The sequence below is a fragment of the Lonchura striata genome, chromosome 5 (genome assembly GCF_050655825.1).
Source record: "Lonchura striata isolate lonStrDom1 chromosome 5, ASM5065582v1, whole genome shotgun sequence".
NCBI classification, from domain to species: domain Eukaryota; kingdom Metazoa; phylum Chordata; class Aves; order Passeriformes; family Estrildidae; genus Lonchura; species Lonchura striata.
Genome location: NC_140707.1, coordinates 48,987,868 through 49,012,089, shown reverse-complemented (window position 1 = coordinate 49,012,089; position 24,222 = coordinate 48,987,868). Strand labels below are relative to the sequence as shown.

The window sequence follows — 24,222 nt, the reverse complement described above, 5'->3', positions numbered from 1 at the left end:
AGAAAAACAACATAACCTCACACAGAACAAATTGAACCTACTGTTGGAAGACAGCATAGGTTTCAAAATGAGTAAAAATTTCAGTACTTAATCATCTCTTACCACTTGATGGGGGTGGTGAGCTACTTACACAGGCCTTGGCTAACAAATAGAGAACAAGATGTTCAGAGACTGTAAATAGCCCATTTTTATAGTTTAAAAACAAACACTATGATGAAGTGCCAAAATTCAAATGCATTTGGAAAGTTTAAGACCTGCTTATTATGAAATACTAAGCTAAACTCCACATGATACTTAGTAGGTATTGTCAGGTTAAATCAATTGCATTCCAACTAAATATATCAGATAACTTCACTGGGGGAAAAGATGAGCAGATCAATTTACTCAGTGTTTGACAAAACCCAAACTGCATCTCCTCTGAAACATAACTACTGATAAAGAAGCCTTTTCTATACATGTACAGAATGTTACTCAGTGCCTCTTGTTCTTCACATACTTTTTCACATATTACAGAATTCCTTTCAACACTTCACAGATCTAAATCCAATTCGTAGGTTAAAACAAGGCTACCAAAGCTTGAAAAATCTTTATGTAGGGGTGTAAAAAATAAAACAGATGGGCAAGAGGCTAACCATGTCTCTACTTTAAAGGACTAAAATCAGAGGAAGACCTCTCTTACATCTTATGTTGGATCAAGTGAAACATTAACTGTTCAAATATTAAAAAGATACAAAACATGTATCAAATATGATTCACCTAAGCATGAAACAATTAACCAGTTACAAACAAAAACCAACCTTACAGCTCTCTCATCAGATATGCAGAAATGGTGACATGTCAAAATAGAAAGCCACAGCTCAGTCTCCTGTACTTGTAAGTTGTCTGATCCCTAATGCACACTGCTATGATTATTACCCCTCATGTTGATATTAATTATGTTTATTCTGACTTAAGAAACCACACTTACAAATTGTCAGTCCAAAAATGCAAGGCTCTGTGTAGGAAAGTTTTGCTTTGTAAAAGAGAAGAAGCTGTAGGAATAATCAATTGCAGCTAGAGAGATGCAAAATACAGAAGAGATAAAAGGGGTGAATCACAAAAGCAGTTTAGAGTATCCAGCATGGCCCAAATACAAATTATTTCAAGCATGTCTACAGTTATGAGATTCTTAACACTGCTTATGTTTGATTTATAAGTGTCATAAAATAAAGCTTCCATAAAATATTTTCTAAAAGTTTGTACAAACTTAAAAAACATACAAACTCTCAAAAATCAAAAGAAAAAGGTGCAAGTCAAACGTTTCTTTAAAAAGCTTTATGCGTTCTGATTATTTAAAAATATTTCCCTTTGCCATTTGGTAGATCAACAATTCCAACAAGACTAAAAAATCAAAGAGCGAAACAAGAGAAAATACATCCACTACCACAGATCATTTATTTATACACTAAGTTAAAAAATGCAAATATTTCATTACAAAAAGTTTATCAAACAACTGTATACATACAGTTCATATTGTTAAAAGCCAACATGTCAATTGATACTTTATGTACATTTGATTTATAATGTCATACGATTGTAGAAAAGCATCACTCAGCAGAAACTGATTTGGCATTTGTAAAGTACTTACCACCCTGCACTAGAATAGATGATTAATTTATATGCTACAATAAAAATATTTATTTGCTGTGATCATTTAAAGCAAATGGATGCTTTATTTTCTCCAAGAAGAATCATCATAAGTGGAGATTAAAGTGCATATAACCAACGCATTAACAACTCTTGAACAATCCCATCTACCATTCTAATTGCTCGAAGCACATCACAGTAACATCAAGGATTTAGGACTTTTCTCTGTGGCTAAAAGAGCAAGACTTTAAAAGACATTCAGTTTCCTAAGCTGCATGAAATACTCCCGGTGTACACTAAGATGAAATGGGGTCCAAAAATTATGAAAATAGTGTTTGGTGAAAAACTCAAGTGTAAATTCTCACAGATATATGACTCCTGGGGAAATATTTTCCTTAAAATTAATTGTATTTCATACAACTGTGGACCAAACATGCAGGCCATGCAACAGCATTTATGTAACCATCCCCCCAGTTGTTCTTTGTGGGCAACATAGAACACAGGTTGGAGCAACACTGTCCACCTTATGCATAAATTTTGCTGGCAATCAAGGAAAAAAACATCACCAATGATTCGTCTGCTATAGAATAGGGTCCTACACTAGAAAAGTGCTCTTCAAAAACATAGTTCAAAATATTGGCTTTGTCTCATTACAAGCAATATAGTAAACCTTACAAAACATAACACAGTCGGTACTAGCAGAGCTGTTGAGGACAATAATTTTAATAAATCAGTACACTTTGGATAAAAGGATGCTTGTGCATGTTACAATCTATTCAAAAACAACAGCTGAGCAGGCTAAATTTACATCCACAAGAGAAGCATGACACAGTCACTGAAAATAAAGTGAGCTGGTAATTATGGTTATCACTTTTTTCACACCAACTGGTCACCAATGGAAAAATAATTTTTCTTTTTAAATTACAAATATGCTAAGTTTTGAAGCGTTATACTTGAAGAGCATACTTCACATCTTAGGCACTGGACCCAACTTAGAGGCAAAATGTCTGTTAACAGGATTTACCCTCCTCAGGTTTCTGAAGGTCGTCCATATGAAGCTTACATACAGCACGACCAATACACATTAGATACTGCTGTAAATATATAAGGAATACAAAACACTATTAAATACAATTTTCACCCCATGGCACATCACACATGGCAATACCACTTGCTTCATATCCGGTGAGCAACGGTCAGTTGTGGTTATGCTTTATTGAATATTTTCCTTTCTGTAGCTGAGAAATATACAGCTTAGACTTGCTTCCATCCGGTCTTTTAAACCAAACTTCATCATGGTTAATTGTTGTAATTATGGCACTACAGAAAATGAAGGAAGAAGGGTCAGGGGAAGAAAAACAAGAAGTATTTAGAAAGCTTATAAGCTAAAAATAACCTCAAAACTGCAGCTGTATTTCCACATGGTATATGAAAATATGCATTAGTTGTATGTAAGTGCTAGGACCAAAAGATACTAGCACCACTCTAAGGATAGTTTTTACATAATTCCTTGGGAACTGCATGTGTTTTTAGTGAAGGTAGCTAATGTTTCAGCCATCTATTTTATTCTCTTACAAGAAAACCGTAACAGGTACAAATACTTCAATTGTTTATAACAACAATAGTCACACAGAGAAAACACAACAATAAACTACCCATAGTAAAAAAACAAGAAAAGCCTTGAAATTACATTGAATATGAAGTACTTGAAAAAAGGTTGAACAACCTGAAGCCACAAGTTAAAGCACAAAATGTATCAAACTCTCGCTCATTATGCCAAGATTATAAGAAATAAACTGAAAACTGACTTACTGATTCACTGTTAAGTGAGCCCTGCTTTTATGCTCCTTATGATAACCTTTAACACAAATAGTGAACAAAACTCCCTTCTCATACCCACAGAAAAAATATCATTTCAAGTACATTGATGGGGGAAACAGAAAGTACAAAACCAAAGATGAAAACAGTTAATAGAACAAGTCTATTGCATACTGAATGTGACAACTCCGTCTAGTCTTTTAAGTTGTGTGGGTCTTGAAAGCCCAGGGAAGCTCCGCTGCATGACTACCCTGTTAAGCATCAGCTTTTAGCTTTTGTTAGACACTGGATACTAAGACCTTTACTTGGCCCAGTACAAGTGCTGTGTTCTGCTAAATTAATCCAGAGTTTTTTAAATTTTTTTAATTTCAGACACAATCTGTAGTTTACTAAAATACCTTCCTGTTTCAGCCCTGAAGAAACACCAAAATCACCAAAATTTGTTCCTCTTCACCATACGTAAGGAAGAAAAAAACCAGCCAGTTCCACAGTAAACTACTGACATACAAAATTAAAGTAAATTTTCCAGAGTACATGCGCATATTTAATCAACACTGGGCTTAGACTTATTTGCCCCATTCAGTAAAAGGTAAGATATAAATTTAATTTTAAATACAGAGTTTTAGAATGTACAAATATTATCCATACAGAGAAAACACATTTATAGATCTTAAACATTCAAACAAATTTGCACTCTAATATTTAGACTGTTCCAAGGTAGAACCTTTCTTAAAAGAAGAAAATACCATTAAAAAGTTCCTCTCAACTTTCACAGAAAACAAAGCTTATTTTCAATGGCATATAGTGTTTTTCCATAATTAAGTATTTTTGGGTGGGCCAACAGATCAAATTCTCAAAGCAACAAACTCCCAAGATACTAGAAAAATTACTCCAAGGCTATCAGAAACTAGTAACAGCTGAAATTGTTAAGAGAGATTCTAACTTGACAACCTTTCAGTCAATTCCAACCTTCACTAGCCTCTTTCATAACTCAGCACCCATCTTAATACCTGCTTTCCAATGTGAACTAGGTAAATGTCACTGAGGTGGCAGTATTTCCACACAGGCCTTACTCTTCAATGCCATCATCCTTGTTATTGCTTAACATGAATGTACAGAGCTGCATAGACTAAATAATCATTACCTTGTAGGACATTCATCTTTCTTATCAATGCATATCGTCTGCCCTCGTCCATACCATTCGCCATCATAATAGAGTCTTCCTTCTTCTGATCTAGCACTATGTAGATGCTTTTCTAATTTGACAGGTGCTAAATTAAGTAAGAGTGATTTAATATTAACTTCACAGAAATCAGTTAAGAGGTTAAATACACTTTCATCAAGTTATTTAAACAGAATCCACATTTTTTCCAACAGTATTCTCTTAATAATTACATTGGAAATTGGAAGCAATATACCTTTTTATTTCCAGTCAGATAATTAAAAGTTATATTTTCATTTTCAAATAGAAGCTATCACCTACATGCCTACTGTCCCTTATCCTAATCACCTCCAAATATGAGATTGTTATTTAAACAGAATCCACATTTTTTCCAACAGTAGTCTCTTAATAATTACATTAGAAATTGGAAGCAATAGACCTTTTTATTTCCAGTCAGATAATTAAAAGTTATATTTTCATTTTCAAATAGAAGCTATCACCTACATGCTGACTGTCCCTTATCCTAATCACCTCCAAATATGAGATTGTACTTAGCAAGAACATGCTTCTCACTTCAGTGCTAAATGTGAATACCACTCCTTTCCCACACTCCTGCTTTTTCAGGGTTGTAGCTGCAGTCAATGTGAGCAAACTTTGAAATGCACCTGAAAGGTTCAGATGCTCTCAGCTTTCTGCTTAATCTTGAGCAAACACTGGCATAGCTTGCTAATATAAATTGCTATTATATTCACTGTTAGAAGCCTGATTTTTTTTTTATATATAGTTTTCTAGAATTTGTGTCAACAGAAGCAACAGCAATCAAGCTACAGGTATCAGCACCTGAGAGAGGAGAAATACAAAAGCCACATCTTCCAGCTACTTCACCCCATCCTCCATCACTATACTAGTACTATACTAAATACAATTTGCCTGGATGCAGTTTGCATCATTGGACACAGCAAGTTCTGTCTTGTGGAACTAGACCATGTTTACTTACGTTCTGGCTTTACCCTGTGTGGTCCCAGCGTAGCCATTGCCTTGAAACACAAAAGAAAATTAAAGTTAGTCAGCAGGCAGAGTCATTCTGTCTTAACTGCCAGCTTTAGTTGTGGAGCAGCATGCAGTGGCATTTGCTTTTATATGCAAGTATATACTTGCATTTATGCACAAAAAATACAATGAGAATTCTAAAATAAAAATGTGTTCAGTGGTGACTCAGTAGGTAAATAAAAAAAGCATTTGGATGGTGAAAAAAATCACCTTTATTAAGTTTTGATTTCAATAACTCAACCTTTTTTAAATTAAATCCTCAAAATTGCTCTTATGTAATTCTGTCAAGAAAACACAAAATTACACTAACTCATTCTGAAAAACAAAATGCTATATGAACAACCTAGTCTTTTAATTTATATGTTATAAGCTCACAAATATTACTTCATGTAAACTCCAGACACACATAACCATGGGGGAAAAATAAGCATTGAAGAGTTTTTGGGGGTTCATTTGTTTGCTTTTTTGGGATTTTTAAAATTATTTCCAGAAAAGGCAAAACCCTAGTAGGTCCTGGGTTTGTTGCTATTGTTTAAAACTATGAAAAACTACAGAAAAAGAACTCTAGGGAAAGATATTTTGTGTCTATTCCTCTGATGCAATAGAAAGAGAAAAGTCAGACAAGTTCTCATATAAAGGTCATATTTTACTTCTTGTTCAGGAAAGAGGTACAGGGAAAAAAACAGGCTAGAAACTGACTGAGAGCAAACTCCCCACCAAGATTATGAATTCACCTAAGTGGATTGCTATTCCATAAGATGGGATGCACTAGGATACTAGGGGAAGCTTTCTGACTGCAGATGCAAGGCAAGGATAGCATTTCATTACACCAAGATCCTTCAACAGTCTTACAATCTAAAAAAAGGCATTACACAATTAAAATTTATTTTTTTCAAATATATAAATTGACTAAACAAATTTCTCTTCCTATAAACCAGGATTCACATGTAATCTGAGAAAAACAAAGCTCCCCATTTTTATGTAAAGAAAGTATAAGGAAAGGTCAAAGCACAGAAAACTTCTTAAAATAAAAACCCTACTATATGAAAACATGCCATATGAGATTTTAAAAAACCTTCACATAAAGCAAAATCCTCTCAGACTATCCTATCATAGTTTCTACCCAATTAGCCTAAACTATGAGAAAGCAGATCCCCTTAACACAGGCTTTAGGCTCACTTTTACATGGAAAATTATGGCCTCCCCATTTTAAAGACATCCTCTTGCACCCCTTTAATGGATTCCTCTCTATGATTTGGGAAGAATTTAGAATCAGAAAAAATAGCAGTAACACAGCTTGAAGTGAAAGGACTAACTGACTACTGAAAAAATAAAAATCTATTTAGCGTTTTGATCATATAAGAAATCCAGTTACATATTTTTAAGTAGCAAAAGGACTAGACATTAACCCAATTAAATCCACAGTCACTGGCATTCATCCTTTCATCTTACCTTCCTTATTGTTGTCCAGTCTTCAAGTATATCAAGGTCTTGCAACATATAAACTATATAAGGGCGTGGAAATGTTAGGGAAAACTCTTTTAAACAGAAATAATGAAAATATTCTAATGTTCTTAGAAAGATATTAATAGTTCTGTTCTGCAGATCTTCCACAAAAAGTATACCAGCACGAAGTAAAAGCTTCGTGCAAACACATCCATCTTTGAAATATGCAACATAGAAATACACTTTAAGAATTATTAAAAGAGGTAGTAATAGTATGTAGATACTCAGGGTACTGGAGTTTAACATAAGGATAGGATAAACAGCTGAGATACAACCATTCCATTCCTAAAAGATCAAAAATTATTCTATTTGCAGTAATTCAAATTACAATTAAAATTCTTTGCAATTTCAATGTACCACTGCAAAAAAGCACCTATACTAGTATCAGCTGAAATAAAATAATTATTTTTACAGTATTCCACATCATGTATCTTCAAGAGAAAAGCATAGGTCAGCATGACATATCTGCATATCAAATATCTAAAAAACATGAAGCAGAAAGGCACAGCCCCCTTCCTTAAACTATCAACTGCAAAGTAAAAAATGTGTATTAGAACAATACATGAACTTCAGAACATAATTTCACCATTTCATCTCTGAAAAATAAGTTTAGCAAAAGGTGCTATGGATGTTAAAAAAAAACAACTCCTAAAATGGAGAGCAAGCTTAAACTTAAAATTCCATTTGAAATTTTAAAAATCTTTAACTACTTTCAAATTTGTTTTTCTCTAAATAGCAAAAAATTAAAAATTAAAAGCTGGGTAAAATTTCTAGTATTTGCATTGCATATATCTGACACATTCACAGCTATTTCTAAACTACAATCAAAAAGAACAAATTAATTTACCTTAAAAATTAAAAAAATTTTAGCTTTATAAACAACCTGAAATTGCTGAGATTTTATAAAGAATACTACATTAGTATTTTTGGTTTGGAACATACACTAAAATGGCAAGGTAACTCACAGTTCACAAAATCCAATGCTATTTATATGGTCAGTTGGTGGAGTGGCCTAACTTGATTCTGCTTTTGCCTTGTAAATCTTTTTCTTTAAGAGTTAGAAAAATGAACTTTTTGAAACATTTTCTACATTAAACTAGTAGCTGGGTAAGAGAATCTTAATTTCAATTTTCATGATGGGATGGATGTGTCAACATGGCTTCTGTAATCTGAATTAGAACAATGTCTGCCATGCAAAAATCAGTTTTGATAACACATTATCATTTCAACTTGGTATTAATGACACATAATAAAATTAGGTATAAAACTGCAAACAGTACTAAAAAGAACAATGATTTCATTAAAAGGATATCTGATACAACAACAGGTTTCTTCTTATCTGGGCTAAATGGATCCTTCCTTTTCTTCCTGGACTGGAGCTCATCATTCCATAATTCTGAAAAAGTATAATAAGAACATGTTGTGAATCAAAAACATTTACATGTTTAGCTCTTTTTATAGCAGAAAGCATTGCCCAAAATAAAAAAATAACATTTTCAGGTAAGATGCTGTTTCTGAACAGAATAATGGCATTTACTCAAGATTTAAATAATTATAAGATTATGTAGACATAGATTAACACTGAAAACACACAAGTGATGCTGACAACTATTAAACCAAAGCTGAAGTTTAAATTCCATCCCCTACCCAAAGTCTACAGCTGAATGGCATTCCACCAGATAATCTAAAACTCACCAGACATACTATGTGTATAGTCAACTAATCAGTACCCAGCAGAAGATTAAAAACAAATAATAAAAAAGCAAACTGAATTTCCATCCACCTGAGGTAATGTCAATGCTATGTCTGTCCTCTTCAAGTCTTCTAATCTTCTCTTCTAGTTCACTTTGTACAGTATCATACAAGAGAAGTTTCTCACTCTATAAAAGCAAGGTTACAGATTTTTACATTCGTGAGCTCAATAATCTAAATATTGACAATTTAAGGCATCAGTGGAAGGAAGAACATAGGAATAGCTTTTTCAGAAGCCACCAAGCATATATCTCCCTCTACCACATTCTTAGCATGAGATCCTAGCTCCTTAAAGATGGCACACTTGCTTAGCACAAATGAAAATACAATTGCGTATTTATCAACTACTGGTACTAAGTGTAATTAAAAGCATGCAGTTATCCCTTCAGGATAACTCTGTGTTTTGACACACAGTATTTTTGTGGATAGGAAAGATTTATTCACAAACTGTGAAGTAGTAACCTCTAAGCCACCTTTCATTACAAATCACAAAAGCTAATGTTTTCATTGAAAGCTTTTTATAAGGCTACCTCCTACACTAAATTACATAGTTTCTTACAGATCAGTTACACTTTAGCTTGAAAACCCACTAAATTCTCTAAAAGAGTAACCTGGAATTAAGCTGAGATCCAAGCCTTAAGGAAATTACTGCTCTTTCATAAGCTTGCACATTTCCAAAACTATGAGCAGAAAATACAGCTGATTATTTGATTTTAACATTCGCCTTCAGTGAGCAATGTCTTCAACAATTCTGGAAAACAGAGAACTTGGACTTCCTGAAAAAACAGCATAAGCAGCTCAAGTCAATGCATCCAGCTATCTGCTACCATGTCTCTATCAGAAGCTGTAGTTCCCTACAGCCAAATGAGCAGATGTCTGCACCTCAACTGCTCTTGCCCACAGCACAGCAACAGAAACTTCCCTTTACCAGTGTTCAACCTAGTTTGCTGGAGTGAAGCAAATCAGTCCAGGAATGGACAAAGAACCCTATTCCACTAAATGACTGTCACACTTACAATTCCCTGAGGTTACAAAGTATTCAAATTCTAAAGACCTTCTTTCACATATTTTTCAACCCATCATTATAAAATACATTTCCCAGGTGAATTTAAAAGGCAGAAGCCTCTTTACATATATCTGAAGTGACAATTGAGTGTTGTATGTTCAGAAACCATTCTAAAATTGCATTTTAAAATTAAATAATGTTTGTGTTTAGACATGTGTTCTGCTTCACATAGCTGGTAACAAATAAGGTGTGAAAAGCTATTACAGGCATCAGAGGCATTCTTATTGAATAGTTATATTCTAGAGCAACAGTAATTCTACAAGCAGCATTTCTGATTTAATAGAGCTTTTCCCCTCAAGAGACTTGTACTGGATGGTGAATTCTGAATGTTCCACATAACAGCAAAACAAGAGACAAAGGCCACCTCAAAGAGGAATAATACACAGCCAAAGCAAATCATTCAATCATGGATAAGAGACTTTGCAAGTCTAACAGGATTCTGTCCAGCCTCAGGAGTATTCACAGGAGCAAAGACAGCCAGTAGAGAGTCATCCTTCATAATACCTAATTCTTTCCCAAGGCATCAAGAAAATGGAAAACTTTTCAAAAGTACACATGCATATTCTTGCTTTATTGGTATACTAGGAACCAGGAAATCTGGAATATAGTGAACCACTCAGAAGAAAACACCATTAAGCAAGTGTAAGGGGGTTGAGGAGTACTATGATGAAAAGCTCAGGATCTAAGCAGCTACGTACAGCATTGGACATACTTGTACTTGAGTGTTTGAACTACAGTAGTATCCAGTATTTAGATACACAAACCAGAACCTTTATGTTCAAGGAGAGAAATATATTTTTCTTGGAACTGCTTTTGAAATGACAACTATATCAGTAGCTGTCTAATGCATCTCAAAAAGACTTTGGTTTTGTTACTAAAATGTAAGGCATTTTTGCTAAAATTACGTCAGATATTTTACTTACTTTCTTGGTAACCTTTTCATAAAAAAGGTAAAAAAATCATGTGGGAATCTATTACTAAGAACTTGATAATGAAAAATAAGAAGCCTTAGTGACATATATATATGCAAAGACAAATTAATAAAAAGCTCTTCTACATCTTCATTAACAACTCTGAACTCTGACACAGGACTCGAAGGAATAGTAAGTAAGTTTGCCAACAACACTAAATTGGGAGGGGCTGCTGACTCCCTCAAGGGCAGAGAGGCCCTGCAGAGACACTCTGACAAATTAGAAGGCTGGGAAATTGCCAACCAAATGTACTTAGAACAAGTGCTGGATTCTGCATCTGGGACAGGGTAATCCTGGATGTATAGACAGACTGGGGAATGAGAGGCTGGAGAGCAGCACCATAGAAAGGGGCCTGGGGGTCCTGGTTGACAGGAAGCAGAATATGAGCCAGCAATGCCCTGGCAGCCAGGAGGCCCAACCCTGTCCTGGGGTGCATCAGGCACAGCATGGCCAGCCAGGCAAGGGAGGGGATTGTCCTGCTCTGCTCTGAGCTGGGGCAGCCTCACCTCGAGCACTGGGGGCAGGCTGGGTGCCACAATATGAGAAAGCTATTAAACTAATAGAGGAGGGCCAGGAGAATGCTGAAGGCTCTGGAGGGGAAGCCATATGAGGAGTACCTGAGGTCACTTAGTCTGTTCAGCCTGAGGAGACTGAAGGGAGACCTCATCTTGATCTTCAATATCCTCACAAAGGGAAGGTACCAATCTCTTGTGGCCAGGGACAAGATTTGAGGAAAAGGCATGAAGCTGAGCCAGGGCAGATTTAGATTGAGAATAAGGAAAAGGTTCTTCACCCAGAGGGTGGTTGAGCACTAGAACAGGCTCCCCAGAAAAGTGGTCCCAGCTTGTCTGAGTTCAAGAAGTGTTTGGACAACACTCGTAAACACATGGTTTGATTCTTCAGTGTCCTGCACAGGGCCAGGAATTGGACTAGATGATCTTGATAGGTGCCTTCCAACTCAGCACATTCTATGATTCTGATTCTTAGATGTTTCGAATAACCTCTTGCATGGGCTTAAATATCACACAGCAGCTGCATTCAAATAGCAAATAACAGCAATAATAAAAACATGCACTGAACCTGAAAAGCATGACAGACAGTAAAGTTAGATGAGATTAGCTATCAATGTGAAACGGCTGGCACAACCTCACAGTGCTGTCGAGAGGCTTGAATTTCACATTCATATTTGTTCTTCACAGATTCCAGACACAGCTCTCTATAGATACCTGTAATCAGACAAATTACAGCAATATTACTTTCTTGAGCAAATATCTGACTTCAGAATTCCATTTTAAGACTGCCTGCAAGTCACAACACATGAACACAGTGGAAAATACAGATATATTACATTAGGTGCTTAGAGTGGCTGGCTGCTTAAAAGAATAAAAATAAGTAAATCCTTATTTCTGAAGATTTGAAAAAAATAAAATGCTATTTTAACACCTTCTCCTGTCAGTCAATAAATTACACCAGTGGTCACACTAACTTTAGAAAACATATTTGTTTAATATTTCTGATCAAACTATCCTGAATATTATCAGTTTTCAAACTTAAGTACCAAATGGCCTCTTCTATTTTCTAATTAAGAGTTTAAAATAAGATTTTGGGGTTTCAAAACAGCTAGAAAACTGGTTGAAAGAAAAAGGTTTTACAAATTAGTATTTGGAATAAGTCTTATTTTATAATGCATGATCTTATTAAATTACAATAATTACTACTGTTCCACTCTTAAAAACAGCCACCTTGTGATTAAGGGTACCCCTTCTAAGGATTAGGAGCATTTTTAGATATTTCTGGAAATGTGTCCACAAAGCAGCTGAAAAAACCTGAGAGGTACCTGAAATGTAATATCTGGCAAACATCTATAGAACTTGATTTAAAATGTAATGTATTAAACAGAAAACACTTATAATTGTTTCAGATTAGAAACTTGAGGAGTTACATTTGCAAACACAGTGGTGGTGTCTTGCAACTAGAGAACTTTCAAAATCACCTCCCTTATAATTCAAATTATTATAAATGAACACTACTAGAGGAACAGAACTACTAACAGCTATCTCTCTGAAAAACAAACCACTAAGTATTGTGTCAATCACCTTTCCACAGTGAAGCCATTCTAGAATTCAAAATGTTCTTTTCTTACATTGCTATGTTAATTCTGGCTTTAATTTTCTTAATATTTACGGCTGACTGGCATAATTACGTCCACTGGTTTTTTGCCCAAAATTGAAGAATATAGATATGACCTGTCCTGGAAGAAACAGTTGTTTATCTGACTTTCTATTTTGTGTGAATAGCACCTTAGAGAGCTAAGGAACACAAGTTTCTTTTCTAACACAGATGTAATTATATCCAAAGTTTAGCTAAATACAGTTTAGTTTGGGGGTTTTATGACCACTTCCTCCTCTTTCACAGGTAATCACGGGTCCTTATGGGTTACTAGCTGGAACTCAAGTTCTGCTATTACCCAATTCTCTCAAGGCTCTCAAACAGTGAGAGCAAATAAGCCAGTTCTGCAGTCTCTTGCTTTCTCTGGAATAATTTTATCAAGGTCATTCAGTTGGGGACAAATGAAAAAAAAAAATCCTATTTTCTATTCTAAGCTTTAAGGAAACTGTTGCTTTTAAGCTGGGCTTTTTTTACATTGAAACATGGCTCTTCAATGGTGCTGAAGACCAATCAGGAGAATATGCTGCATACCCCATACCTACCTACATGACAGGGACAGCCACATTTAAAACTGAAAATTAAAGACCTGGGTTAAGGTTGCTTTCATATCAAACCTTTTGCAAGTTCAACTGAAATCCTCCTGCAAAGCCTAAGTGGGCTGCTTAAGACTAGTCATGTAAATTTGGGCTAAGAAATTAAAACCCAGTAATGCTGGGTCAGCAGCTGAGAAAAAGCATTACAGATAAGACCTGGAGGGAGAGAAATGCAATGGATCAAAAGATTTCAAATTCTCAAAGTCAGAAGTACCAATGAAGACATGCTGGGTAGTACTGAAACAGCATTAGTGTTATAAAAATATAAGGTGGCTTGCCATTTTTCATTTAGCCTGCACCATGTTTCTGCTAAATTTCTTAGAAAAGACATTGGTATAGCTTCTCTGCCTACAGAGATCACAGGTGTCTGTCTTTTGGCTCTCTGTATTCCTATAATATTAGCATTTCATATGAATATATGGTTACGTACAAGAAGATAAATGTTCTTGTCTTCTTCTGTGAGCACAAGAACCTCTTTAAACATCAGTTATAAAAACTAAAATTCAGCCTAGAGAAAAGCACCAAGGACAAGAGTATTTCCTCCTTCCCTAGACAGAACAGAAGAATAGGAGCAGAGAAGAGACACAAACTAGAAGAGCAGGAAAAAATATCATCATATTAGATAGCAAACATTTCATGACATAGCACCTACATATCTCTTCAAAAGTGACCATTGTGTAGACTTGATCTCAAACCTTCTGACTAAAAAAACTATTAGTTTTTACTCAGTAATTCTGTTCTTACTACACAAAGATAGGCAGCTATTAAATGAAACGTTAAAAAAACCCTGTATTTTACTGGGATGTTATCAGGCAACTTATGCACAGAGGTGAGCAATATATTCATTTTTACTTAAAAACTACTTCATATTTAAAATTATGCTACAATATTTCTAACTTTAAATAAATTAACTAATAAAACTAATAACTAATAAAACACACTCCAACAATTCTAAAGAAAACAGAAGAATGACCTTAAAATGCATAGCAAGTTTATACTTTGAAACAGCAATAGTCATTTTACGTGCCTACCTGCGACCTTGGTTCGGATTTGCATATTTTCTTGTAAAGCTGCCAATGGTTCTAAATATTCAGGTGCTTTTCCAGCTATAACCTCTTGTAGCTTTGCATCCACTTGGCTTAATCTTTCTTTGTAAAGTCTTAAAGTAATAGAAATAAAAATATATATTTTATATAAAACAAAACACAAGTTAGAAGAAATATTTTTAAGTAACTATTTGCCATCCCTTTGTTAATGTTATGGAACACTGAAACAAAATGAGAATTTGCTAGCATTTGAATTTTAAAATACATATTTTCTTTTTGAACAACAGTATCCATGTCTACCAAGCCTTTCTGAAAAGCAAATGCAAACAATCAGAAGTGCAGAAAGGGTATAATTAAATGTATCTCAATTTCTAAGAAAACAAAATTGCACATATCTCAGTAACAAGACAGAATCAACATGGAAGAGGAGATGAAAAGGTAATACAGTGCCTAAGAACAAACTGGGTTATGTCATGACTGAGAAAGATAGACAGCTTGTCAACAGAAATGATCATTCACATTTGTGTTCACATATCTGCTCCCACACTACCATAAACCAAGGAAAAAGAGATGCAGGTGTTTAATAAAGCAACCCTCCATTTATCTCCTGTGAAAATCTACATGTTAAAAACTATTATAAATATAATGAGATAGTTTCTGACATATTACATTCCTGTGAAAAGAAAGTATAATTAAAATATTTTTATTTTACCTGAAATTCAGCCAATTACAAATATTTCGATCTCAATAAAGCTCCCCTTACTTGTAACTGTCCGTGTTCCATGCTAGAATCATCAATATATCCAACATCTCCTGTTCTCATTTTTCACTTTGCACCCCACAATCAAAGGGTGTAAAATAAAAGCAAACATGTACAAACTCTCTTAAGTGTTACAAACACATCAGGTGCTACTTGTTTACACAGACATAACAGATGTCCCTGGGACAAGGATGCTGCTTTTTACTATTTAAAGCACACAGGTTAAGTAATTAATTAGACAAAATAAAGTTCATGTATACTGATATAGCAAGACCTCTGAGAAATAACTGCCTGTTCACCTTGTCACCAGAATTTGTCCTGCAGTCAGCTAACACAGCCTGCAGCTGATCAAACCCCAGTTTGCTGGGCTTAAACCTTGATGAGTATGCTCCGCACATGGTGGTCAGCACAGGGCTACAGCAGAATAATTTAGCCAGACCATAAGCCTGGGTGCACAGTGCACCTGACTGGGTCAGTCACTAACATTTGATTACACAGCACCAAGTACCAGCTACATAAGAGCAAGCAGTTATGGACTGGGTGCTGTCAGCACTTGGTACTATGAAATAGTTGATGGACTACAACTATTTATCCAGTACTTTTAAACAATGATTTTTCTAAAATGAACAAATGCTATCGAAGCACTGTAAATGCTACTTATTTCATAACATCCGATTTCAGTTTCCCTGAAATGGATGAGTAGGCAGACCCAATCATTACACCATCTCTGCTCTTAGTTGTGACAAAAATCCCTTTGTTTATGCATCTTTTTCTACTTTCCCAATGTCATCATTTCCCTAATCACAGCTGCTTCTCCCTACAATCCCTCTTCCATCATTCTAATGCTCCATTTCTGGTACTCCCACCACCACTGCTCTTCCAGCCCACACAAATACCTCTATCTCTCAACCAACCAATGTGTCCCTGCAATGCCTTCCTCCATATACCACAGCCTTACCATTTCTCAAACACCATTTATAAGCCTTAACCCCCAAAAGTACTTGCTTCCTTCCTCTCAGGACCACCCTCTTCCATATTCACTTCTTAAAAATCTGTTTCCACAAATTGTTTTCAGTCATCCAAGCTGTTGAACAGATGGGAGAGTAACACTGAGCTCAAAAGCTGACGGTTTTCCAAATGCCAAACCAATCAGTACTGACTGGCTCCAGTACTCATCAGCTGGCCGCATTTCTCAGATTTTTCCATGCTCAGCCTAAAGAACAGCAGGACAGTCTTCTCTAGACACTGCAGCAAGCAATTTCTTGTTGGGCAATTCTTTCCAGACCCTATTATTTCCAGACCTCACAGTGTCCCGTTATACAAGTTACATGTCTCAGTTCTGTAGCAGAAATAACTATCTCACAAGATAAATATGCATCTGAAACATAACAACTGGCTAAGTTTTCAGTTAAAGCATATGGCCAAAGAACAGACCAGGTCTTCTCGAAGTATCACTTAACAAGTACCTTATTAAGTTAGTTGCCAAAATGCTGCCAATTTTAAACTTGAACAGATGCATCTAACTTAAAGTTAATTAACTTCACATACACTGCTGGAGTTTGTCCAAAGAAGGACAATGAAGCTGGTGAAGGGTCTGGAGCGTAAGACCTGTGAGCAGCTGCTGAGGGAGCTGGGGTTATTCAGCTCGGGGAAAAGGAGGCTCAAGGAGATCTTACTGCTCTCTACAACTACCTGAAAGAAGCTTGTAGCGAGATGAGGTTAGCCTGTGCTACCCGGTAACAAGAGGCAGGACTAGAGAAAATGGTTGCACCAGGGGAGGCTTAGATAGGATATTAGAAAAAATTTCTTCTGTTTAAGCATTGGAACAGGCTGCCAAAGAAAACGGTGGAATTCTTAAAAGTGTGAAAAAATATGCACAGATGTGGTGCTTAGAGACATAGTTTAGTAGTGCACCATTAGGTAAATGGTTAGACTTCATGATTTTAGGTCTTTTCCAACTTTAATGATTCTATGATACAAATGACAGGCTGTAATACAAATGACAATCACTTTTGAATAACTGGCTATTAAGCTTATCTCTTCTTTTAAGTAGGTTTTTACTAGCTACTTATGTAGGTATTATGGCAGACAGAGATAGCAGTATTTTAATTTTCTCATGTACTGGTACCTGGTTTGCAGTAATCAAAAGAAACTTTCATTGGTACCAACTATAAAAACTGCTGCAGTAAAAAAAAAACAAAACCCAATCTAATTCCTTACTTAGCAAAGACAATGTACTTCAGTCTGTCCCACATATATAAAAGTATGAGAATTATACAGAATGAATAAGTAATTAAACAAAATCTCAAATTTCCCTAAAATCCCAATTCCTTCGTTCTACTAGGGAGTTTCATGCAACAGACCCAGACTAGCTCTTCACAGGAACAACATTTCAAACCATCCTTACAGTAAAACAAAAAATACATGAATACACAGAAGCATTCTAGAGCATCTGCCCGCAAGTAATTTCAGAATTTCCAGTCCTTACTCTTCTCCAAAAGCAGCATCCACATGCTACTTTTGGAGAAAGACAAGAAACACCAGATGCATACAGTATTTTCATGGAATGGATCCTCAAACGAGGCACTCAAAACATTAAAATACTTACTGATCTTTAAGGTCTGTAAATTGTTTTTCAAGATTGGACATTTCATCTAAACATTCCATTCTTCTTCTTTCACAGTCTTCATCATCCATTTCTAAGAATAATTAAAAAAAATTATGTAATATAAACCAAATAAACTGGATATTTTGTTTCTAGTGAATGAAGGGGCAGGGTGCCTGAATTATAGCCATGAACAGTTTTCCTCTTATATTATTGTCATAAAGCATAATATGAGAAATCACTTGGCATATAAACTACAAAGAAAGAAACCTAGACCTAATTCCAGAATGAATGCAATAAACAGCAATTCTTCTTCCTCAAAACAGGAAATAACAGCACTGTAAGCCCTCAAGAGGGTAATTTCATGACTGAAATACAAAGAATACATAAGAATGCATGAAACAGAAAAACTAAACTATGTATATCACACCAAATTAAAGACAACATTAAGCATGAGCAGTTATAAGCCACCACTGAAAATTCAAGTGTATCTTGGGTCAGTACAAACAAAAGCAATCCCTGGAATGCAAGCACAGTCCAGTGTTAGATTTGTCTGATAAAATTCAAGATTTGTTTTATTCATATTCCTAAAAGGAAAGGTAACATATAATTTTGAAACAAGTTTCAACCTGTCCAAATTGAAGACTTATTTGAAGTTGAAATATTAATGTAAAAATATCTGCAGTTCATTTTAATGAGCATTTGAAATCACTCCAATGAAACATTTCTTAACCTGAGAAGTCTAGAACACTGCACTTGACTTTATATGCTTTTATGCAGTAAGAGCAGTTTGTGTAAACTCTTTTCACAGATTTATTTATATTCCTGATTCTTTTTCGTGGACCTAGGGAAGATAAAACAACATAAACACAAAATTTTTTGCCAAATCTTTGACACTGCCATTGAGACATCCAATGTTACTAAACATCCGTTGTTACCTCCATTGGCCTTCCTTAGACTAGAAAACTGAGAAACTAAGATAGAAAATTCTTGACTTTCCCAGCCTTCCCAGAAAAAAAAAAAAAGAAAAAAGGTTTTGTTAAGGCATATTCCAAAGTCAGATAAGTGAAACTGCTTTATAACAGCAGTATCTGCAAGAATTAGCCCTTTACAGTTACACTACAGCTGACCACTATCAACCAGTAGCAGGCATGCAGAAGGGATGGCCATGCACTCGGGAGCTGTAACTGAACTAGCCAGATGCTTGAGAGAAGGCACTGTCCTAAGGAACCCTTACTTATGTAAGCACTTTGGCAAGAAAAATCCTACCTCCTGACAGAGAGGAAAAGTAGGATCCTGAACCCAGCAGGGATCATTTTTTTAGCCTATAAACAACTCTGAGCTTTTTGTTTCTGCCTCATTTTTCCAACGAACATGTTCAACTGCTTTATGCTGTCTCCTACACCAACTACAGAATGCAGCATTCTTTATTCTTATTGTTTTGCAAACCAGTATGGCAATTTGTAAAGCTGATGAGGTGAAAGGAGTAGCTTCAGGCCCACTTGCTACTTGGAAAGATCTGATTAAATCAGATTGTCTACTCAGACCTCTCAGCACTCAACTTCTTCCTGAAATCATCACAAGCTTTTAAGACTAAAAAACTATACTAACCTTTGCTGCCTGGACAGGAAAACCAGCAGTCAGCACAGCAATACCAATAAGTATTACAATGGCAAACTATGAGTCCCAATTAAAGACCTAGTACTGTTATTACAGTCAAAAAGGAAGTTTTAAAACACAATATAACCTGAAGTATTTGAAAGCAGAGCAAGAAAATTTGAGACAGAGCTTAAAAAAATGCAATGAATGGGGAGAGTGGGAGAAGAACAATCAGGCCATTAAGAGATACTATTTATATTAAAATATTGTTCTCAAAAGTAAGGCAAAACCGTAATCCCAGAATAAGGCTGAAAATCACATGAAAGAACAAAGTTTTATGTGACTGTTTGACACAATATCCACAACAAAATCGATGTAGTGATTTATAATTTGGGCAGATTTAAAGAATGTGGCAATCGTATTATCCAGAGTTGCCCAAAGCATTTCTGTGCTACAAAAATGTGAAGGCTCTTTAAAATGTGAAGGCACTTCCCAGTGAAACTAAACAGGAACAAGCACTGGCATACCAACAGTTTTTCCCCTTTATTCTCAAATATGTTTCAAATGTGTTCTTCTATGTTTTTAATTCTAAGTATGTTTCAGTAAGTTCACTCAAAAGCTCTTCTTAAATTAACACGGATGTTATTGTTTGTGTATGTTTAGAGAGTAAAAAGCAAAGAAAACTAGAACTGTAATCCTGGATGAGGATCAGAGCACACCCACTGTTGGAGGGGAAAGGGACTGCATCTTAAATTTTTAACTTGTGTTGCAAGGAAATTGATATTCACTGGTATCTGAGGGTATAGCTGACTTCCTTGTAGATAAAAAAAAACCACAGCTATCTCCAATCTCCTCTCAGCTACAAATACTTTGACTTTCTGCCTAGAAGTCTTCAATTCTCCCTTATCATTCATACTAAATGGTAATTCACATGCCAAGTTGCTTTTCAATGTTATCATCTGTATTCTTCCTTCAATAAGATTCACAAAATGGTGAAGATTTTCAGAGTCCTGAAATATATTTAATTCCCCATTTATGGAATTTCTTCCTCATGGTCTTAAACAACACACAAACTATGGAATATGAATTACTGAAAACATAAAATGTTGTAAAATCAAATCTCATGGCTTTCCAATTGAAAATTTACATCACAGGAGATGGAGGATTGCTCATTCCATATTAAAACAGTTGCTAATAGGCCTGACCTGTCTCAAAACTTCAGATTTACCATACAGTTTCATACTGCAAAAAGTATTTAGGGCATTTAAAAACACTTTCAAAATCCCAGTTGTTTTCTCCTACTATACTCAAGCAGTCTAACACAGCAATTAGGGCAACACGGTTTAAAGATAAAAAAATCCACACAGCACTTAAAATGTAACAGCTTTTTTTAATAAGATGTGGCCTATATAAAGTGCTTAAAAAATGGCCAAATTCTCCTCTGGGATAGCAAGCATAACTTGTGGCTTTTTAAATTCATCCCGTATCAACTATTCCATATTCAAGTCAATAAAACACCTGTACTAAATACATAACATCAAAACTAACAATATAGAAAGAGTGACAGCTCTCAAGGACGGTCATGCTTCCTCTAACAGCACCTTTTGTGCAAGTAAAGCAAATCACAAATTTGACAAAAAATTAATTACTAATTTCAATTGAGACTTATTTCTTGGGGTGCTAATCATTTTAAGTCTGTAGGAATAAAAAGCTTACAAGGAGTATGTTGATATTAGTCAAGACACTGAGACAACCATGTAATTTTTTGTCATCATCAAACTTTAAGTACTCCCTTAAGAGCAAGTCTCTGTGGAATGCAACAAAAATTATCTGGAGAGCTTCTGGTGTTGTTCTAAAGAAAAATGAACAGACTACATCCACTTAAAACACACTTACTTCTTCCTAATCCCAGACTCTCAGGCACACAGTGTGATTCTTGGGGTGTTCTGTGCAGAGTCAGGAGTTGGTCTTAATGATCTTTCTGGGTCCCTTCCAACTCAGCATATTCTATGGTTTTAATCTGATGATATAGGGGCCTCAGCACTAAATCACTTAAGCTGCCAGAACCACATGTCAGGACTAGGACTGGCCCAAGTCCACATCGACATCAGGACTTTTCTCAATTCACTAACCCTGTCCAACTTCTTTTCCATCCACTGTCTTGTATCTCATCACTAATCCTACCAGTTATCACCTGGAAACATGTTTTAAGATCAAACACAGAAAGTAGTAATTAGAAGGAAACTTAGAACAGCTAATAATAACCTTCTTAATAACAAGTGTAAATGAAACATAGAAAAAGCGATCCATTTAAAGCTAGATTTCAGCTACTAACGTAATTCAAAATCTACAGTCCAGATGGAAAGTATGGAAATAAGAAGGGAAGCTCAACTGAGCAGAGGCTGAAGTGCTCTGCAAAAGAGGGCAGTGGTATTAACAGGCTTCCAATATCCCCCCCCAAAGACAGTTCTTAAAACACCTAGTTGAACTTCGTGAGCTTGCATGGAAATACGTACTTACACACGTGTTCATGTATGCACACGTATGTATATAAGCCCTTAAGTGGAGACCTCAGCGAGGACGCACTCAAGGCCAACAGGGCACAACCCACGGCTCCTCCAGCGAGCGGAGGAGCGCGGCCCAGGCCGCCATGCCCGCGTACCCGCCCGCTCCGGAGCCGGGGCTCGGGGCGCAGCGGGGCCCGCTGCCCGTGCGCCCCGCCCCGCTCCTGCGCCCTGGCCGGCCGCCCGGAGAGGAGCCGCTGAAGCAGAGGCTGGGCCGGGGCGGGGTCACGGGGGGAGGGGAAGGAGGGGGGACACCGACAGCAGCAGAGCCGGGCGGAACCGGTGTGTCCCCGGGGCGGCACCGAGCGCTGAGGAGCCGCCGCGGCGCCTTCTCAGCGGCGCTGCCTTGCGGGCGGCTGCGCTACCTGAGCTGTCCCCCTCCTCGGAGACGGACGAGCTCTCGGTCTCCTCCTCCTCAGAGCTGCTGCCCTCGTTCTCTCCGTAGTCCACCTCCATCTCATCGTGATTATTCTCCTTCTTCTCCCGGGAATGCACCGGCATCGTCCCCGCCGCTGCTGTGGAACCCCAAGCCCGCCCTTCCCGCCGCCGCTCCGCCGCCGCCACCGGCCGCTCCGCCCCGCCCGGTGCCTGCGCGCCCGCCCATTGGCCAAGTCCCGCCGCCGTCTGGCGTCACCGCGCGCGCGGCGTTCTGGGAATTGTGGTCCGCCCTGAGAGGGCCGGAAGGGCGCCGTGCGGGGCCGGGTGCGTAGCGGCGGCTTTTCGCGCCCCTCTCCTGTCCCGGGACACGCACGGGACTGCTCGGTGCCGAGAGAGGCTTCATCGCGGCCAGGCAGAGTCTCGTACCTGCCCGCGTCTCCCGCAGGACGCCGAGCGAGGCCGTGGCCCTGTGCGGTGGGGGGGTTCGATCGTGGCCGTTCCCTGCCTCACGTGTGGCCCCACCACTCTCCTGCCGAGGAGTTCTGCATGCTGGCAAGATGTCCCTTATGGCTCGGATCTCAGAGGGGAGAGGTCCTTGTGTTATTGAGGGGAAATTCTTTACTGTGAAAGTGGTGAGGAAAAGGTTGCCCAGAGAAGCTGTGGATACCCCATCCCTGGAGGTGTTCCAGGAGCTTTTGGAACAAGATGATCTTTAAGGTGCCTTCCAATTCAAGCCATTTTATGATTCTATGAATAGTGGCCTCCTCAGCAGAACTTGCTACTTCCCCAGTGTCTTATGTTGTCCTGTACGTGTGATATGCTTTAAAGTCAGACTTAACTGGAAGTGGCAGCGGTCCACTGGAGTGGATATGAGAACTGACTAAAGAGACAATCTGCAATCTGTGCAGGTTTGGGATAATTTTTTTGGCTTTGAGTATCAGTACTTACCTGTTCATTGACCAATTGCTGTTAATTGTGGTACATAAGATGTACTGAATAGAAGTGACACTTTCTGGAAAAAGCTGTATGAACTGTCCTGTTGCTGTGAGGGACTGATTAGCTTCACCTCAGGACCTTGGCACAAGGGAGTCTGGCAGGGATCCTCAAGAGTCCTGAAATACAGAGCTGGTTGTGGCCTGCAGGGCATGTGGGTGATATCTTTGGGCCGAAGGTGAACTCGCTTGTACTGCACAGGCTCACTCTTGTTATCTGGGCCAGCTGAAAGAGCAGTAGAAAAGCACAGTGTGTCTCAGTGATGTGATGTGCCACTTCAAAGGAGTTAAAAGTTGTGTGTGCCTGGCAGGTGCAGTTCTTCATGTTGAAGTCCAAATTTAGTTCCTCTCAGCTGTCTGGATGGATATTATGGAGTCTATATTGTGAGGCAGTTAACTTCTGTGTTTCCCTATGGATTTCCACCTCCACAGCAATAGCTGCCCACCTCAACCACAATAACCACTGCTGTACATTACTCACTTCTTTTCTCCCACATCTCTGTATATCCAATGCAAGTAATTTCCCTGTATCTCCCCAAAGAGGAGTGTATGTAGGTGTGCCACC

General features: G+C 37.4%; 1 protein-coding gene across 1 annotated transcript; it reads right to left on the bottom strand.

The window, feature by feature from the left end:
• Positions 1–1,413: 1,413 nt before the first annotated feature.
• BRMS1L (BRMS1 like transcriptional repressor) lies at positions 1,414–22,861 on the bottom strand. The gene is made up of 10 exons (XM_021542710.3): positions 22,653–22,861; positions 18,128–18,218; positions 14,745–14,872; positions 12,098–12,177; positions 8,946–9,042; positions 8,475–8,558; positions 7,109–7,173; positions 5,604–5,643; positions 4,589–4,715; positions 1,414–2,946 (listed from the first exon to the last, which is right to left on the bottom strand). The coding sequence occupies exons 1-10, from the start codon at positions 22,786–22,788 to the stop codon at positions 2,823–2,825; spliced, it is 972 nt and encodes a 323-aa protein (XP_021398385.1). The 5' UTR covers positions 22,789–22,861; the 3' UTR covers positions 1,414–2,822.
• Between the last annotated feature and the right edge of the window lie 1,361 nt (positions 22,862–24,222).

What these genes read in the sequence shown, in the direction of transcription:
- BRMS1L (XM_021542710.3), bottom strand. Translation starts at nt 22,788, where the DNA reads ATGCCGGTGCATTCCCGGGAGAAGAAGGAGAATAATCACGATGAGATG. An exon ending in GAAACCTGTTGTTGTATCAG is followed by an intron (nt 7,174 to 8,474) that starts ATATCCTTTTAA and finishes TAACATTTCCAC; the next exon opens with GCCCTTATATAGTTTATATG. An exon ending in ACTGGACAACAATAAGGAAG is followed by an intron (nt 5,644 to 7,108) that starts GTAAGATGAAAG and finishes TTGTGTTTCAAG; the next exon opens with GCAATGGCTACGCTGGGACC.